At 33.4% G+C, this 19,914-nt stretch overlaps 1 protein-coding gene across 3 annotated transcripts in view; it reads left to right on the forward strand.

Annotated features, from left to right (window-relative positions):
- The window catches only part of Polk (DNA polymerase kappa), a 72,388-nt gene that overhangs the window by 35,428 nt on the left and 17,046 nt on the right, over positions 1–19,914 (forward strand). For all 3 annotated transcript variants that reach the window (XM_010619133.2, XM_010619132.2, XM_010619134.2), the window contains 6 exons: positions 3,572–3,724; positions 6,835–6,966; positions 10,845–10,998; positions 14,568–14,807; positions 16,462–16,586; positions 17,759–17,925. In XM_010619133.2, coding sequence (XP_010617435.1) covers positions 3,572–3,724; positions 6,835–6,966; positions 10,845–10,998; positions 14,568–14,807; positions 16,462–16,586; positions 17,759–17,925 — 971 coding nt within the window. The remainder of the gene's footprint in view (positions 1–3,571; positions 3,725–6,834; positions 6,967–10,844; positions 10,999–14,567; positions 14,808–16,461; positions 16,587–17,758; positions 17,926–19,914) is intronic.

Below are 19,914 nucleotides of genomic sequence, written 5' to 3' on the forward strand. Positions count from 1 at the left end.
CCCAGCATTCCGGAGGCTAAGGCAGGAGGATCACTGTGAGTTTGAAGCCAGTATAGGCTACATAGCAAGACCCTGTCTCGAAAAACAAAATAACAACAAATAAAAAACCAGTATTATATAAATTGAATAAACAAACATCCGTGTTATATGAAATGGCAATTATACAGCAAATCTGTACATTTTGACTACTTTAACGGTTGACTTTGTTAACTCAGATTTGTTCAGTAGTCTTTAAGGAAATTCTAAGTCAAGAATTTTTAAAGTAAGTCAAGGATTTTTCAAGTAAATAAGCCATAATAGGAATACAAAATATATCATTAAAATTTGGTTTCAAGGGCTGGGGATTTAGCTCAGTTGTGCTGCACCTGCCTGGTAAGCTCAAGGTCCTGAGTTCAATCCCTGGTACTGGGAGAAACAACTTTTTTTGTTTGTTTGTTTGAACTTATTGCAATGTTAAAGACTTTTAAAAATCTATTTTAGGGAAATATCATAAGGTAATAGAAAGAACATGGGATTTGGAGTAACCTCATTTCCAAGTCTAGCATGACCATTTACCAGGGCAAATTAATCTTACTGAGTTTTTGTTTCCTCATCTATAAAACAGAAGTAATAATTAGGACCTCAGAAATATTTTGGCATTACTTATTTTGAGTTAACGTAGGAAATAGTGTATGACTTGATACATATACTCAGTAAACAACACTTCTTTTAAAATTAGAGGCACTATCTTTAAGCTTTTACTGAATCCCTAGATAAGTGTATTGTATGAGTACATCATTTTGTTTTTCAACCATCTTCTGAGGTTAGTTTAGTCACACTTTACAAATAAGAAGAGTAATGATGAGAGGGAAAGCATTGCTGTCATGTATCTAATGCATTCTGGAACTCAAATCAAGTCCTTTTTCTTAATCCCTGTGACACTCATTGGTCCTCAGCACTAATAAGAAGAACCAGATCCGTGTTACAGACTTAGATCAGAGCTTGAAAGTCATTGGGAGGGAAAATGGAAGAAAGAAAATTGTGAATGAGGACTTCTGTAAAAGGGACTTAAAAATGTGTTGGTGTGTAATCTGGTAGGTGTAAAAAGAGAAGTGTTCAGACAAGGGTGACTAATGACAGTAAGGAAAGTGGAATGTGTGAGTCATGCAGTGGGGAAGTTTCCTTTGGCAACTGCACACTGGCATTAAACACAAGAAAGAGGATAGATTACTGTGAAGAGCCTGTCACAGCGTTGATACATGAGTCTGAGGAGAATGTTTGCTTTCTATATTATCTTCTTTTCTAGATGATTCCAGGCCAAAAAATTTAGGATGCCACTTCCTTATTCTTACTCAATTCATTTCTCAGGTGTATATTATGGATTAATGTAGATTAGTTTTTAGCCAATTCTTGTTTTATTAGTCAGGATGCTATTCTCTAGTTCACAATTAAAGTACTAAAAATAGTTTGAAATCAACATAAAAACTTAGAGTCAAATTGAAAAGTTCCATTTATTAGGTGCAGTATCTTACTGCGAGAAGTTAGCCTTCTCCAAAATTTCTCTAATACTGCTTTATAATGGCTACCGACCTCTCACCCCAACTCTCTTGTGGGGAAAGAGTTAAAGGCTCTTTTGAAGGAAGCTGCAATTTAGTATCTAATATAGTAAGTTTCATAGTAAGAATAGAAAAACAAGGGGAAGTGGGAAGGGTATAAGGGAATAAGGGAAAAGAAAAAAATATGGGAAAATGGAAAAATGGAAATAAAGTGTTTGTAAATAGGAAGTGGAAGAGGGAGTGAAGGGAAGGCAGGGACAAGGGGAAAAAACGAGTACCAAGACCTGTCATGTAAAGGTACAAGATCCCAGTAATGAATGTAACTGTACTGTATACCTAGATGTACCAATAAACTCAATAAAAAGAAAAAAGGCGAAATTAAGTTCTGTGGCATAGAGGACAGGAATCCAATTAAGAGAGGTACATGAGCTGACCCTGAAAGGCATGTGACAGAGGGGAAAGGCACTGTAGGCAGAGGCACAGCCCCAGGAAGGAACAGAGCACCTCAGGTCACTGAATCAATTGTAGGCTAATTGGGATCAGCCCTCTGGAGAGTCTTAATGTGCCTACTGCAGACAAATATGATTCAGTACGATTGCTTATGAAAGAGGATTTACAATTTTTACCTACAGCTGGTAGGCAGCTACTGTCACACCAAGGCTAAGAAGGAAGCCTATGATAAAAGACTTCTGCAAAGTGGAGGCCAGGTTGAAGTCCAGCATGGAGAAAAAGGCCACATTACACCTTTGTGGAAACTTGCTGTCAGGATCTCTATGTAATGGAAGTTGCTTTCTTTCCAGAGATTGCCCCACTTACTTATTTTTAGCTGTTCTTCCCTAGGTATTTGATTGCTCTGTTACATTGCTATCCACTGATCCTTTGGGTAATACACAGAATTTATTGAATTTATACTGTGTGCCAAGCACTCATCCATGCTCTTTACATTCTCATTTAATAGCTTTCTTCTCTTAAGATTTTACTTTAATGGTCTCAGCAACTTCCTTACGTGTTGTAGAGACCAAAGCTGTCAACAGCTTTGGACACTCTTTCTTTCTCCCTCTCTCTCTCTCTTTCTTCTTGTCTGTCTATCTGTCTGTCTGTCTGCTTAAAACCTAACATGGGTCCTTTATACTGAGCTACATCTCTGGCTTCTTTTTTGGGGGTTACCTGGGATTGAACTCAGGACCTTATGCTCACAAGGCAGGCATGGTGCCACTGAGCTAAATCCCCAGCCCCCCAGCTCCTTTAAAAAAATTTTTTTTTGTTTTGAGATAGGTTCTTTCTAAGTTGCCCAAGCAAGATTTGCAACATCATGCCTCAGCCTCTCATAGCATTGAGATTACAGGCATGCACCACCATATCTAGCTAAAAATTCTTTAAAAATTAAGATTCATCATGGTTACATTTGATATACTTATTGAAATCAAGAAGTATGAATTACAGCTTTAAGTTTTCAATTTTTATTTGTATAGACTACCATTTATCAAGTTTTAGTATTATAAAATCAATTTTACAAAGGAAGTATTCATGCTTCAGCATGTTTGGTTGTACATTACTATTCAGTGTAACACCGTATGCCAGAGACATATAATCTCTTTTTTTGTACATTTGGTGCTATTTTAAGACAGTAACATTATGGGTCAAATGGGAGTTATTTTACTTAAACTGAAACTTTTGGGTATAGTCAATTGCCTGAATTTAAAAGCAATAGAATCATTTGATATAAGCAGAAATAGTTCATTCATAAGTAATTAAGTCCTATTACATGCCTGGAAGTATGGATAGAAGAGTTGTTAGGGTATGATACCTAAGAAAGGGTATATTTGTGAAAATTTAAAAACAAAAGGAGTTAGCAGCCTTAATAGACAACAATAAATTATACATCCACAGATCCCATTGAACAACAAAATACACATCCCTAAATGAGTAGCTATATGGATGGACAGGACAGATACGTAGTGTATTAAAATCCATGCTATAATTAATGATGATTAAATATTGTGTTATCTACAAAACTTTAATTTTTAAAAATTAAGGTTGACAGATTTGCAGTGGAAATAGAACACCGCCGAGATTTGAACAATACCATAGTGCACGTTGACATGGATGCTTTCTATGCTGCTGTAGAAATGAGGGACAATCCAGAACTGAAGGATAAACCCATTGCTGTCGGATCAATGAGTATGTTGGTAAGTTGGTAAAGATCAAGAACAAAACGCGCATTTGGTAACATATTTGACTAAGCCTGCTGGTTCATGAAGGGAGAGCCTTTATTGAGGTCTACCAGTTTTCTGGTTGTCTTATATATGCTGTTACTGCATCTTTACAACATACCTTCAGGTACTAATTTTTAATTCCACTTGACAAAAAAGAAAACAAGTATAGAGAGATTATTAATAACTTGCCCAGAGTTATAAACCTGTTAAAATGGTAGAATGAGGCTGTGGCTTTCCACTGCAAATTAAATTTTTAATAAGCATCCTAGTTAAAGGGAGTTGAAGAAAGGGAAATGTCTTTGTAATTAGGGAAGGGTGAAGAGGGTGAAGGGAGGGCAGGGGTATGGGGTGAAAAATAAGAACCAAGATATATCATGTAAAGGTACAAGATCTCAATGATAAATGTAACTTGTTTGCTTTAAATGTATCGATAAATTTAATGGGGAAAAAAAAGAAAGGGAAATATTATTCTGAAGCACAGATTTTTCAAACTATAGCCTGGGGCCTTTTTTTGTAAATAAATTTTATTGGCCCAAACATATAGCCATTTATGCATTTATTTATTGGTATTATTGCACTAAACAAGCAGAATTGAGCAATTGCAAAAGCAATATGATCTCATACTAAGATTATTTGCTATCTGGATTTTTGTAGAAAATACTTGCAAAGCCTAGTATTAGTCTGACATAGTTTATTAATGTAGTACATTTAGTGCAATTAAATAATTTTTCCTATAACTCAGTCTTTGCTTTTCTGATTGCTGTGTTGCTTCCTTTTTGTTGTGCTAACCCTAGAAGGTAAGCATGACCAGGATAGCTGTATAGGGCTGAAAATCTTTTGGGAATTCAAAGTAGAAACTAGAATAGATGGTAATACTAAAAAAAAAAAAAAAAAAAAAAATAAAAAAAAAAATACTATAGAAATTCTTTCCTATTGCTGACTCCTCCAGTGCCTTAGACAGCTATAAACCTAAGGTTTACTGAGTTATTATTTTATTATAAATCTATAATCCAGTTGTTCTTTATCTCCTCTTCAATGAATATTCAGACAACTGACAAGTTTGGTTCTAAAATAGTGTCTACTGAAAGGATACTTACTACCTTTTCCTATGAGTCACCAAAAATTTTTGGAAAAGGATATTTAATTCTATAAAGAAGATATAATACTCTATCATGTATATATTTATATATGTGTATATATACATACACATATACTGTATTCATGTTAGAACTAAGCCATTGTTGTTGAAATCCATAAAGTATTTTCTTTCTGATAATTTCTGTCCTCCTCAAAATTGGTTAATGTTTCCAAATTCAAAATTATTATTTGTTATATTTAAGCAAAGATTACTCCCTTTGTATATGAATAAGAGAATTCCCTTCTAATGAGATTTGAAGCATGGCTATTTTTATTATAGTAGACTCATAAAAATATACAAATTATTGGGTGTGATGATATATTTGATTAATTAAGTCTGTTGTACATAAAATTCTTTTTTGGTGAATTTGATGAATTTATGAAATGTTTTGAGTTGTCCCTGAGACCAGGAACTTAGACCTGGCAGCAGTTTCTGTTGCAGTATAAGAAACCTTTCACTAGCTGACCATGAACTTTCTCATGCTTCTGTAATCCTAGCAGAGTTCTGTGGGAATAGTTCAACTCCACTCTACCTGGACTGCAGATTGGAGGCCAGTCTAGGCAGTTTAGAAAGACGAAAAAGGGGCTGATGTGTGTAGGACTAGAGAGTGAGTTCCGTAGATTCTATCTCTGTCCAGAAAGAACAACAACAACAACAACAACAACAACAACAACAAACACCTAAAAATATATTCTGGCTATGATTTGAGGTCTACTATACAAACTCAAAAGTTAGAGGAATTCATACATAAAAATTTTTCTGCTTTACTGTATATCTAACTTTCACATCAATTCCATTAAGCTTGTTTATATTTAAAGCATTGGTTTGTTTTTCTAGTACTGTCTACATTTTCCTTTCTAGAATGCTGACCAAGAATTAGCAAAGCTTTGAGTACTATCAAGAGTTTTAAAATGACTTTTGAAAACCATTAAAGGAAACTTGATATTATTCTGATATATTTCCTTCAGTAGATAGATTCTGTTTTGCATGTCTTTGAATTTCAAATAAGAATTCCATTTAGGTTTTTGTTTTTGTGTTTGTTTTTAAATTGCGAGATAGGGTCTTACTAAGTCACTAAGTTGTCCAGGCTGGGCTTGAATGTGGGATCCTCCTGCTTCAGCTTCCCAGTGTGTCACCATGCCGAGCTTGTGATTAAAATTTTTAGATAAATGGTACTATGGTCCGTGACATTGACATAGACTATCGTCAAGTATCAGCACCAATATGCTTCAGTAAGTAATACTCATTTTAATTCTCATACTTTAAAAATATTTTTTATCCTCTAATCAAAAAACTTTGAAAATTTAAGAAATATAACATAAAATTTGAAGTTCTGGTTAAGCTGCAATCATTTTTTTTTTTGATACTTAGTTTAGCCAGATATTAGACCTTTGACTTTTTATTCAAGGTAAAAATGTTTCAAAATTCCAAATAGCAAAAATTCTAAAGGTATATTTTAGATTAAGCATCCTTTGTTCCTAAGGATAGTTAACCTATATTATGCTATGTTATAATTTTCTAAACTGTTACTCTGTGTAACAGCTATACTGTTAGCACAGCGATATTGCTTTATTATTCTGTTGTACTCTACACTATCCTTTTACTTTCATGTAACATCATTTGCTGTTTTCTAGATCTGGATATATACTGTAAGTATGTCTTAAAGCCAGTCAAGTTTAGTTACTGGAAATATGAAAGAATATTTTTATCAGTGCAGTCTTACTTCTCAGCTGGTATCACCTTATAAATAGAGGGAGGAACAGCAGTGAGTGAAGGTCACAGTGTCATAGTACCATAAAGTCAAAATGTGGTTCAAGACAGTATTCCATAAAAGAAATGCCCTGGAATTGAAAATGCACATCAGTAATGTGTTTCTTATGAATGCATTGATCAATATGTCCATTTAGGTTTGTTTATTTTTCCCCTGTGGCCAATTCTTTTTCAGTCTACTTCAAATTACCATGCAAGGAGGTTTGGTGTACGTGCAGCCATGCCAGGATTTATTGCTAAGAGACTCTGCCCACATCTCATTATAGTGCCCCCAAACTTTGACAAATACAGAGCCGTGAGTGAGGAGGTAAGTTTATGTCCCCCTATTTCTATCTGCTCACTGGTTTCCTCTCACATCTCCAGAGTCAACTCCAAATGCCTTAGCACATCAGGATTTGGTCTTACCATATCCTGCTGGCCTCACCTTCAACTATTTCTTCAGCTTGCATATTCAGTACTGGGCTGTTCACAACACCTGCAATACACAATTCTGTTTTCCACTAAACAGAAAAATTTTCCAAGTATTTTTCATCTGCTTAGAAAACTCATGTCCCAAAACTTTGAATAGCTGTAATTATAACATAAAATTAACTGTAGCTATTCTTTCTTGTGGAAAATACACTTTTATTCTGGAGCTACCTAATATTTGTAATTTAAAGAATCTACTTGTCATTGGTTTCAGTGTCTTCTGATTAAACTTTTTATCAGTATTTTTATGCAATGACAAAAATTACTTATTTTGGTTACCTGCTCCTCTTTCCCTACAGTCTTGTGAAGGCAATAAGCAGTAAAGGTCTTAAGAGACTGGTAATCAAAGAGGGAAGGAAATAATCCATTGTTTTGAAAAGGAGCTCTGAAATGTAAAGATATGATTATTTACTAAAATCCCAAACTTTTTCATGTGAAAACTGCCATTTTCTCTATTTTTGATGATAACAGACCTGTTGTACAATGGTGGGATTTAGTTCTTGAATTAAAGTTTGAGAGTACCACATCTACATTGCTTTTTGATTGCCATAGTAAAATGCATTGTGTTAAAGATTGCTGTGTGTAGTACCTGCCTGTAATTTCAGCTAATTGAGAGGCTGAGGCAGGAAGATTGCAAGTTTAAATCTGTCTTGGGTGACTTTAAATTAACAAGAACCAGTCTAAAAAAGGACTGGGGATGTTGCCTGGTGGCAGAGCACCCCTGATTTCCAAAAGCAAAGCAAAGCTACCATATGATTGGCAACACTTGCAAAATTATAATTTGCTTCTTATTTCTATTGAGACATTCACATGATCATCAAATTCACTGCATTTATTTATTTATCTATCTATCTATCTATCTATCTATCTATCTATCTATCTATCTATCTATCGGTACTTGGGATTGAATTTAGGACCTTGTGCTTATGAGGTGGGCAGCAGAACCACTGAGCTAAATCCCTGGCCCCACTGCTTTTAATTTTTATGCTACCTCATTTCCGCTAGAAATGATCCTCCACTCCAAATTTTAAAACTGTCATCTTTATTTTTTAAAGCAAGTTCATTGTGCCTACTTCTAAAAGGTTGGTAGGGGAAGGGGAAACATACATTTGCTAACTATGGATTGTTTTTACTATATTCCTGATTAAAAAGAGAGAAAATGCTAAACATGAAATATAGACCTTTAATAAATAAAAAATCCTACAAAAGCCAAGCATGGTGACAGATGCTGATAATCTCAGTACTCTGGGAAGCTAAAACAGGAGGATCAAAAGTTCAAGCCCAGCCTAGGCAATTTAACAACTTAATGAAACCCTGTCTCAAAATAAAAAAATAAGAATTAAATTGTTTTTAGTCATCTTTAGTCTTTTTATTTACATAAGTTGGGGAAAAATCTTCAAATTTTCAACAATCTCTAGGTAGTTAATTTGCAGGTAACAAAATATGTGTAAATTAACAGACACATTAATATTTTTGACTTGATTAGAAAACTTGAAGATCCATTTTTTTTGTTTGTTTTATCATAAATATTGAAACAGCTTTAGCTGTCCTGGAGCTTTCAGGGCTTTGTTTTGACTGGAACATGTCAATCTGAGTTGCTACAGCAGTGTCCTGTGGATAGGAGTTTGTAAGGACTACTCAGCAGCATTTACAGGGAATGCTTTTCATTCAGAATCTTAGTGGGATGCCACTACAGACTCAAAGTTTCATTTTCACTAGGAAGATACTGAGTATGTATAAAAGTGGTTTCTCCTACAAGAACACAGCTATTTAAGGCACTCACTGTGTAAAATTATGCCAAGTTTTATATCACCATTTTCTAAAATTCCTCTTTACTCAGCTGTTCATAATTATATTGAGCTAAAATACTTTCCTTTTATAAAACAAAGTTTTCTCATGATGCAGAAGACAGGTTTTAAGTGATAGAAAAGTAAAATATAATTCAGCCAGTATGTCTTATAATATATATATTATTTTGGTAAACATTCCCTCTACTGCTAGTAATTTGGTCAAAAAACAAACAACTACCACCATATAAACCTTCACAGTTTAATGTAATAAAAGTATCTTCTATAAAAGAGATTTCTGGATTATAGTAACTATAATTTTAATCTTTGTATTTTTTATGCCACTATGCTCTCCAGACTTTCCTCCATCACTTAATGTAACCATACAATTACATAGATTTTGTCATCTTTTCTATTCCAGATTCCAAGAAATAGTAGAGCTGCATTTTCTTTATGGATACATGCATTAATATGAATGTTTAGGGGAGCTTTATGTGCATCTTATAGTTAACGGAAACAACTGCTTTTTAAAGCAACATGGTACCTTTGCATAAAATTATTCTTTTTCCTTTTAAAAATGAACAAAAACCATCATAAAAGATGAGACAGAATAGGATCTCATCATTCCCACTTCTACTTTTGACTAGATACCTAAAACCTCAACTATCTTTTTTCTGTGCCTACGAGAATGATGTTTTCTGAATTTTATTTGAATTGCTTTTTATATCTAGATGTAGTTGGCTAAATAGAGACTGCATCAAATGGTGCTATTTCACACTCTTCTGCCTTCATGATCTGTTTTTTTTTCACAATATATTACAGATTTTATTTGTATAACATTTCCTTGAACAAAACTGGGTCTGATTCTGGTTTTAGCAACAATGTCAAGGAGTTTAGGATACAGCTAAATGGTACAGCAAAGTTTGACATGAATGAGTCCCTGAGTTCAATCTGATTAAAAAAAAAAATAGTAGTAACCCAAGTATCTCTTCAGAAGTTGCTCATTGAATTTTCTGTAGAGAAGAAACCTGATAATTTAAACTTGTAAAACCTCTGTAGTCTATTTCTCTATTCTCAGTGACACCATCTATCACAATGTTTTTGTATTTTCATTTCCTATGATATAGTTTAAATAATACAGACTTTTCTCCTTAGCTACATGATCAACTGATTCATGCTTTCTTCCTCTCATATATTTCAATAATAGTGTTTTACATTAAAATAATAATTTAGTGAAATTTGCTTTTTACTTTACAATTTTATGGATCTTAATGCGTGTATGGACTCAGATAACTACCCTCAAAATCAAGATACAGAGTAGTTGCATCAAACTTCAAAACATACACATACAACTACTTCCACTAATAATTCCTGTTATCCATTACTGTAACTTTGCCTTTTTAATAATGTAACAACATGGCAATAATTGCTTCATTAATTTGGTGCAAAGCTTTTAAGTCTGATCTTATATCTGAGTATCAGCAATTTGTTCTTTATTGCTCAGTAGTATTCCACTGCATAAAGGTATCGGTTTGCTTAGTGATTCACTCACTGAACAGTATTTGAGCTATTTCCAATATTTGACAGGTATACTTAGAACTACTCGAAGCATATGTATACAATTCTTTGTGTAAACATTAAGTTTTCATTTATCTAGGACTGGGACTCTGAATCATACAATAAATATCTGCTTAATTTTGTAAGGAACATCCTACAAACCATTTTCCAGGCATGATCTATTTTAATGCAAAAGAAAGACTGACAAATAGGCACTGGTGGTAAATTATTCATTCCTTAAATCTGTGAACTATTGATTGCAGGATCATTACTGTAGTTGCAAATAAGAATATTACTGTTTCTTCTCAGCTGTGTATGACTGGAGGTTTTTGCTGTGGCAGCAAAATATAACCCTTTTTTGTTCCTTTTGAAGGTTAAGGAAATACTTGCCGATTATGATCCCAATTTTATGGCCATGAGTCTTGATGAAGCCTACTTGAATATAACAAAGCATTTACAGGAAAGACAAACTTGGCCTGAAGAAAAAAGAAGTTATTTCATCAAAACTGGAAACCTGGCAAAATATGGTAAGCAGTTTGTTAGAATTAGCAAAATAAAAACAATGAAAAAGAAAAACAACCCCTGAATTAACCCAATTAACTCACTAGCATATGTAGATGGTAGAACAAGATGTGTCTTTATAAAAATGAAAAATCAGAAAGTTAAAATACATTGAGCAGGTATTTTAGTTAAATGCGTAGAATATCACTTTTGTATATATATATGTATATATATATGTATACATATATATATACATATATATATTGTTTGTTTATTGGTACTGGGGATTGAACTCAGAACCTTGTGTTTGTGAGGTAGGCGCAGTGCCACTGAGCTAAATCCCTGACCCTAGAATATCACTTTTAAACAAATGTTAAATCTTCAGGCTTTGAGACTATGTAGTCACTAGACAGTAATGTTGTGTCAATTACTTTCTTTCAACTATAGCTTCAAAGGGTTTAGATTGTGCTGCAGCTGAGAAGTTCTTTATTTAAATCTTTTTTGTGATGTTGATAAAAGTTAGATTTTAAAAAAGATTAACCTCAAACATACCAAAACATTGGGTGATTTTATTTTTCTTCATTTCCCAAGTTTTCTATAATCTGACTCTAGTACAGCATTTATAACAGTTTTCAATACTTCCAAAATGAATGCCTTCCTTTTTCCTTCTTTGTCTTGGGCCTCATTATTACACACAGTGAAACAGAAGTTTCATAACTCCATAAGTTTTTCAAACAGTTCCTCTATTAGGTAACCAAAGCAATGCCAAGAAACATGCAGATATTACATGTACTGCTGCCAAATTTTTGCCAAAGATATGATTACTTAAAGTGCCTGAAATGTCCTTTGAGCACAGTTCATCTGAATGAAAAGGTGACCCAGAGGGGTTTGCCCACCACTCACAGCCACATTTTGTGTGTGTAACATGGCTGCTTCAGAGCAGCCGAGCAGTGATGGAATTTGTAACTTTCCCTGAAGCAAAATGGTGGCCACAATGGCATGAAATTCTGAGTCCCTCCATTGTTTGGAGTTCACATCATTTGGAGCAAGGTTAATCTAGAATTGAATTACAAATTCATTACTTTATTTAACACTCAAAGGGGTAGGTCTCTCCCTTTTTCTTTAATAGAAACATTAAACAATAATTGGGGGGGTACTGGGGTTTAGAACTTGGGTCCTTACTCTTGCAAGGCAGGCAGTGGAACCACTGAGCTAAATCCTCTGCCCTTAATAATTATTTCTAGACATAAATGCTTGGAGCAAGATATTTTTCATCTTTGTTATAGTCTTGTTGTTTGGGGATGTGGCACTTGAAGCTTGATGTCACTTTGCTTCAAATCTCACTTGTTTCTTTCTTAGTTTTCATTAGGGAAGAGGGGCAGAAATCATTAAATGATTCCAACAAAGCATTCCCTGATGGCAGCTCCCCCCCTACACTCCTCCTCCTCCCCCTCTCCCTCCCTGTCCTCCTCGTCCTCTGTATAGGACTTGGGGATTGAATCCTGGGCCTTCACACTGAGCCACATCCCCAGACCTTTTTCATTTTATTTTATTTTTAAATTTGGGGACAGGATTTTCCTAAATTCCCCAGTCCAGAATCCAACTTTGGATCCTACTGCCTCAGCCTCCCAGTGTGCTGGGATTACAGGCTTGTACCACCATGCCCAGTTTCCTGTGGGCTTTTATAACTATTACTTTTACTCTGTTTTTTTAAAAAAAAATTTACATTGGGCTTAAGGTAAATGTTTTCATCCTCTACTGAAGTCCTAATTTATTACATGTCTAAACTCACTATGAGGATGTGACTTCTTAGTTTCTGTTATCTTTAATATATTTATTTGTACATTGCCCTTTCAATGCCTTTCATATTCTTAAGTGATTGAAGTAAGTTGACTTTTTCCTCCCTCATCTATAAATTCCTGTATGGCACATTTTCAGGGCCATCCAATCTCACAACAATGTGTTAGAGGTATGACAAGTGATTGAGATATCTTTCTTTAAAGTCAGACATTTTTGTACTGCTTGCTCCTTTTCTAAAAGGTGCTTCTCTTTTAAAATTTATTGCTAACTACCTTATCTACTTAAAAATAAAGTAGTGATTGTCATTTAATGTTTACTCTGCCATATTCGGATGGTGAGTACTAGGCTGTGTAAAAAACTGAAATAGCACACATTCTTTTAAGTACTTGCAATGTGAACGAAATGCTTTAATCCTGTTATTGTACTCTGATTACTTCAGTCATGGGGATTATAAAACTTTTTCAGTCTGGAAACAAATGAGGGGGCTGGTAGAGTGCTTTCCTGGCTTGGACGGGCCAGGTCCTGAGTGTTGTACTCAGCCAGTGGGGCAGCGGACGCCAGAGGAGCAGCCTTTCAGTGTTCTGTATTCTTACTGCCTGCTGAGTTGCTCTGAATTTTAAAAATGGAGTATGAGAAGGAGAAGGAAATGAAGCACATAAGTAGCAGCTCTGTAAGTTTGAAAACAAGTCTTATTGTGCATGTGGCCTGAGAATGCAGATTTGGAAAACATCTGTCTGTAACTGAATTCATATTACACACTTTAAAATGTGAAATTAATCCAGTGTTTGTTATACTTTTACTTTATCTTTTAAAAAGTTTTCTGAAAGACTAAGTTCATTTTTCAAATAGTATACCTTCATATGCGTCTTGAAGCTAATTGAAGAAACTTATAATTTGGAAAACTTTTAATAGATTTTGTTCATGAGGCTGTTTTAAGAATCATTATGGATTTCATTTTTTTCTTTTTTCAAGCAAAACATCTATTGGTACATTTTTGATGTATACTGATAACATCATAGGGAATATAGATGTCAGTGTATTTTGTAGCTCATTTAAAAAATACAAATAAAATGAGGTGATAACAGATATGTATTTTTAGTTTATAAGCTATTGGTAATAGTTTCTTTGCCTTAAACTTGTATCTTGGCTGATCCAGTCAGACCTTAAGACATTTTATTTAAAAAAGCATAACTTTCAGAGGCAACTTCTATTTATTGCAAATACAATAAAAATGATATTTTATAAGTAAGTCAAAATTAAAATCAGCATTTGAAAAAGAAAACAGATTAACTTTTGAAGTTTGTTCTATGAATGAAAAAAATGAAACTTATTTTTCAGGTATAATTATTTTATATTGTTTAAGACTTTCCCCCCTCACATTCCTAAATCATAACTTATTTTAATAAGGGTCTTTTTTATTTATTGTGATGAATAAAGGAGCAAAAATTTCATTTTTTAAAAAATGTAGTGGCTTTCAAAAGTTAATGTGTTTTATATAGGATATTTCTTTTTTTTAATATGAAAAATATGAAAAAGGGCAATATTCTTTTAAGAAAAACCTGGACAATGTTTTCTTTTCTTTTTTTTAATGTTTTCTTTATTAAATAGTTACATGACATAAGTCTAGTGCTTCTGATCTTGGTTCTTAACAACAAAACTAAATTAAATTTGTTTTGTCTTCAGAAATAATGTGGGGGGGAAATAGGAATCTAAAGAAATAAAACCTAAGGAAACCTCACTTAAGGAGTATGTAACTTAAAATAAAGATAAGTTACTGTTCTTATTTGCAATTTAGATGAACCAGGAAAGGAAGTTCATGAGCTGAGTGAGTCTGACTGGTCCATCTCTCCACTACTTTTTGAAGACAGTCCTCCTGATTTGCAGCCCCCAGGAAATCCTTCCCAAGTGAACTCTGAAGAACAAAACAATCTTCAAATACTGCAGAACTCAGTTGTTTTTGGAACCTCAGCTAAGGAAGTGGTAAAGGAAATTCGGTTCAGAATTGAACAAAAAACAACACTAACAGCCAGTGCAGGTATTTAAAAGACTGTTAATGGTCACTGTGGTTAAAATTTCCAGGCTGCCTTGTTCAAGTGTAATATTAGTAGCTTCTCGTTTTAAAGGATGTATGATCATTTTACTTAACTACTCTTTGATCTTCTAACAACTTTAACTATTTAGAATAGCTGAATATACAAGTAATTTTGAATTTAGAAAAGCCTATGAGTGCGGGGGGGCACACTATAATATATCTCATGTAGTTATCATTTTGTAACCTCAAGTATATTTTAATTGGTTTTGTACAGAATGATTGATTAGTTTTTCTTTGGACAACTTCAGTCTTGTCCTAGATTAAATTGTAGGAGAGTACCCAGAAAGCATCAAAGTAAGGAACCTTTCTGCAAAATAAGCCAGGTGTGGTGTTACACACTTGTAATCCCAGCACTCTGGGAGGCTGAGACAAGAGGATCATAAGTTTGAATACAGCCTGGGCAACTTAGCGACTTAGAAAACCTGTCTCATAATAGAAATAGAAAAGGATCTGAGGATGTAGCTCAGTGCAGATCCTGGGTTTAGTCTCCACTACCACATATGGAAAAGCAAAAACAAGGACCAGGGATTTAGCTCAGTGATTCTGCTGCCTGCCTCACAAATGCAAGGTCCCGAGTTTGATCCCTGGTACCAAAGTAAATAACTAAATAAATAAATAAATAAATAAATAAATAAATAAATAAATAAAAACAAAAAACCAAACAAACCAGAAAATGCAAACAAATCCCCAGCTAGCACCATAGCAATTTAGAACTGTGTAATAAAAGGCAAAAATAGCTTTTCCTATGTCAATAAGGGCATCATTACATCTTAGTATAATAATTGATATTCATCATGAGGATCCTGCCTTATGCTGTAAAAGCTGTATTATGATTAGGTTAATCTTTTCTATACCAAAGCATGAGAATTGAATAATAAATTTTAGGAAGATAGGCATAAAAATTCATCTGATCTGTTTAATGAATATATTTGTGTGTACCTATTTCAAATTACCTTAATCATTAAGACTCCTAGAAATTATAAAACACCTTTCTGAGAAGCAATAATCTGCTTTGTGAATAACACAAAGGATGAAAAATTTTTTTATCAATGTCTCAAATATACTGCAACCCAGAATCTTTGATTTTCTTACTTTATAAGAGTAATTTATAGGACTGGGGATTTGGCTCAGTAGTTCCACCACCTTCCTCGCAAGCACAAGGGCCCGAGTTCGATTTCTGGTACCAAAAAAAAAAAAGAGCATTTTATACAAAAAAACCGTTTTCAAAGAGTAAACATCTATCCTAAACTATATTTTGGATCTTTTCTAAAAAGTAGATACAAAGCCATTGCAAATAACCCTGTATTTATTCTAAAGGTAGTTAAGTAAACTAGTAATACTTAATATTACTCAGCCCAGAAATTACTCTTAGATTTTAAAATATCCTGAAGAATTAAATATTCTTCATTTCTCCTTCTATAACTAACACAATTCCTTCCCTGAAAGACCTGGAGAGATAGATGGTAGTTATATATTATCTTTAAAGTAGCATTATGCATAATTTCATATTATTTGTGTTTAAACATTTTTTATCATCACATCATTAAAAGTCATACATATCAACTTCTTGAAGTCATTACAGTGTTCTTATTTTAAGGCATTGCTCCCAACACAATGTTAGCAAAAGTGTGCAGTGATAAGAATAAACCAAATGGACAATACCAAATTCTCCCTGACCGACAAGCTGTGATGGACTTCATCAAAGACTTACCCATTAGAAAGGTGAGATTTTATATAAAATGTAGCATTTGAATATTTACTTTGAATTCTAAAGAGAAGCTAAGCTGATGATAATTGCTCTTTGCTGAAAAGTTTTAAAACACTAGGCAACAAGCAAGAACTATAATGGGTGATTGAATAGGAACTTGAAAAAAATTTTTCTGTGAAATCCTTAAAGTAAGGTTTGTGAAGCTTATTTGCAGGAAATTTTTAAGAAAATAATAGATGATAGACTTTTAAGTGGACTCTTGCCAAGGAGAAAAGAAATGAAAGTATACTAGAAGGAGTACTTTCAACTCTAACTTAATGCTGTCTTGGTCCTCAAGTCTAGAACACTAACAGATTAATAGATATGATACTTTAAAGACATTTAGAATTTTTATTGTTTTTGACAAAATGAAGATTACAGTACCAGCTTTAAAATGATAAAATTATCCCTCAGAGATTCAGAATGAGATATATTTCATTATTCTTTAGAGCTAGATTTTTTTCTGCATATATCACTTTTTTTTACAGTAACTGCACTATACACTATATGATGGTCTAAGACTTTAATTTATTCATACACATGAATTTAAATGAAGAATTTTTGAATGCTCAGAAAAAGGGCTTCATCGGTGAATACAATTTATATAATTACTGGATAATATATATAAGATGAAGCTGTAAAATAATGTTTTCTAATATGTTTTTCAAGGTACAAATGGATATACAATTTAAAAAGGCTCTGAGGGCTGGGGATTTAGCGGTTCAGTGGCCTGCCTTGCAAGCACAAGGAACCGAGTTCAATCGCCAGTACCAAAAAAACAAAACAAAACAAAAAAGGCTCTGAGATCAAATAGCTTTAGAGTCTACCAGCCTTGGGTGGGTTACTATGTATATGTTAGTATATTAAAGAGTCATAAATCTTAGAGTAAAAAGTTCTTCTTACATTTGGTTACCCTACCATTCCCTACGTTTTTATGCCCACAGAACTCCTTTTTTAATGTCTTTAAAACTTTAATAGAATGGTACTTAATGAAATGTGATGAAAAAGTAATAAACACAGTTTTCTTACATGACTTATGAAGATTCATTATCCATACTTTTCACTGATTGAAAGAACTATAAGATTATAATCTCAGTTCTGACAGTTTTTTAAAACCTACTTATAATACCTATTGATTTTCTTCTAGGTTTCTGGAATAGGAAAAGTTACAGAGAAAATGTTAAAGGCCCTTGGAATCATTACTTGTACAGAACTCTACCAACAGAGGGCATTACTTTCTCTCCTTTTCTCTGAAACATCTTGGCATTATTTCCTTCATATTTCTCTGGGTCTGGGTTCAACCCACCTGGCAAGGTATTTTCATTTATAGTCATTCTGTTTTTCTTTTATCATTTGCTGCAATATCAATTTTAGCCATTGAGATCAATACTATAAAAATAAAATGTTAAATATAATGTTTGGACTAAAGTCAGCAGATTGGATATGAATAAGAAGGGAAAAAGGGAATAACAGTCAATCAATCCTAGATTGTTGACTTCAGTAGTTGGGTAATGGGCAGGAGGAACAATAGTTATTTCCTTTTCTATTTCTTCCTTGTTCTTTTTTCAAAACATCAGAGAAACACAGGTTATTAGGTTATTAAGGGAAGAAAGATGGCTTGTATTCCACAATTCACTCTTTAAACAAGGAGACATAAGGATTATTTGAAAGACTTAGTGAACTAACTATATTTCTTTTCCAAATGTATAGATGATTTATTTACGTAACACTGAACATTCTGTGTTAGACACTCCTCTAGTCACAAGGAATAGTAACTGTGAGGAGGACAAAGGATAGGAAATAACCAAGTAAATAAATAAGAAAGTAAAGCAGAATGAGGGCATAGAAAGTGTGCGGGGTGGCTGAGGTCATATAGAGGCAGAGTTCTGAGGGAACCAGCCTTGCAAGGTCTAGAAAAAGAAACAGGTAAAGAAAACGCCCTGGGTTTTCTTTCAGTCACTTTGTCTCATGTAGTTTGGTTTGTTTTTTGGGTTTTTTGGGGTGTTTTGTTGTTTTGGTACTGGGCATGGAACTCGGAATACACGGCATCATCTAGTTTTTAAAAAGAGGTAACTTGTAGCTGGAAGGGAAAACTCTTGGAGATAAATGAAAAGAAGGGAATTAAAAAGAATGGGAATCATGAATATCCACTCTTGAGTTCTATTTTTACAATTTTGTTATCATCCTATCAGCTTTCCCTCAAAATGACTTCTTTACATTTTTGCGCTTAAAGGACAACAATAAAATCACAGAGAATACCTATAAAATTGGTTAAACACCTATGCCTGCTAAATCTGACAGAGATTGCAAGGCATGTATTACCAATCTCATCTCTTTTTGCCCTTCATTCTTTTGAGTGAACAGTTATAAGAGTTTGATCTTGAATGGATATAGTGAAACATAAAAACATCACAGCACTATAATCTAGTGTTTAAGGAAAACAGGAAACGGAACTTTTTTAAATCTAAAAGTTCTTTTTTATTTCCATAATGCTTGAAAGTAATATAGTTAGTTGATCTTAGAGTCTTGAATGGATATAGTGAAACATAAAAACATCACAGCACTATAATCTAGTGTTTAAGGAAAACAGGAAACGGAACTTTTTTAAATCTAAAAGTTCTTTTTTATTTCCATAATGCTTGAAAGTAATATAGTTAGTTCTGATGTTAGAGAGAAGGTAAAGCTTTTAAGAGAAGTTTATATGTAATTTGTGATAATATAAAATAGAAGGTCATCTTTCTCCCAGTCCATATTCTCTGCTCGCCTACTCTGCTTTGTTTTTTTTTTTTAATTTGAGTATTATTTCTCTTCTAACACATTCTGTATTTATTGCTATATTTGTTTTATCTGTTTTGTTCCATTGGAATGTCTCTTAAGGGCAGGCATGTGGTCTTTTCATTTCTCTAAACTCTAGTTTTAGAACAGTGTTTTGAGTCATAAAATGTTCACTGAATATTTGAAAAATGAATAATCTCCCTATCATTTCAACTTTTTCATTGCAGTTACCCTATCAAAAAATCTAGGACACAGCCAAACTAGTTGGTTCAGGTTTCTAATCTTCACCCAACTTCTAAGATCCAAATTCTTACTGAGGTTTTAGAATACTATACATGAATAGTGAATTGGCTTATAGGTGACAGAAGTTAAATATAGTAGCCCCAAAACTAGACAATTGAAATTAAAGTTTTAAAAATTTGATTATATCTTATAATTGTAAACTGTTACAGTACTACCTCTTCTTAGTTTTTTTTTTTTTTTTTTTTTTTTTTTTTATTGATTTTATTGGTACATTTAGGGAAACAG

Source organism: Fukomys damarensis, unplaced genomic scaffold (genome assembly GCF_012274545.1).
Source record: "Fukomys damarensis isolate Sample0158 unplaced genomic scaffold, DMR_v1.0_HiC HiC_scaffold_1, whole genome shotgun sequence".
Lineage (NCBI taxonomy): Eukaryota > Metazoa > Chordata > Mammalia > Rodentia > Bathyergidae > Fukomys > Fukomys damarensis.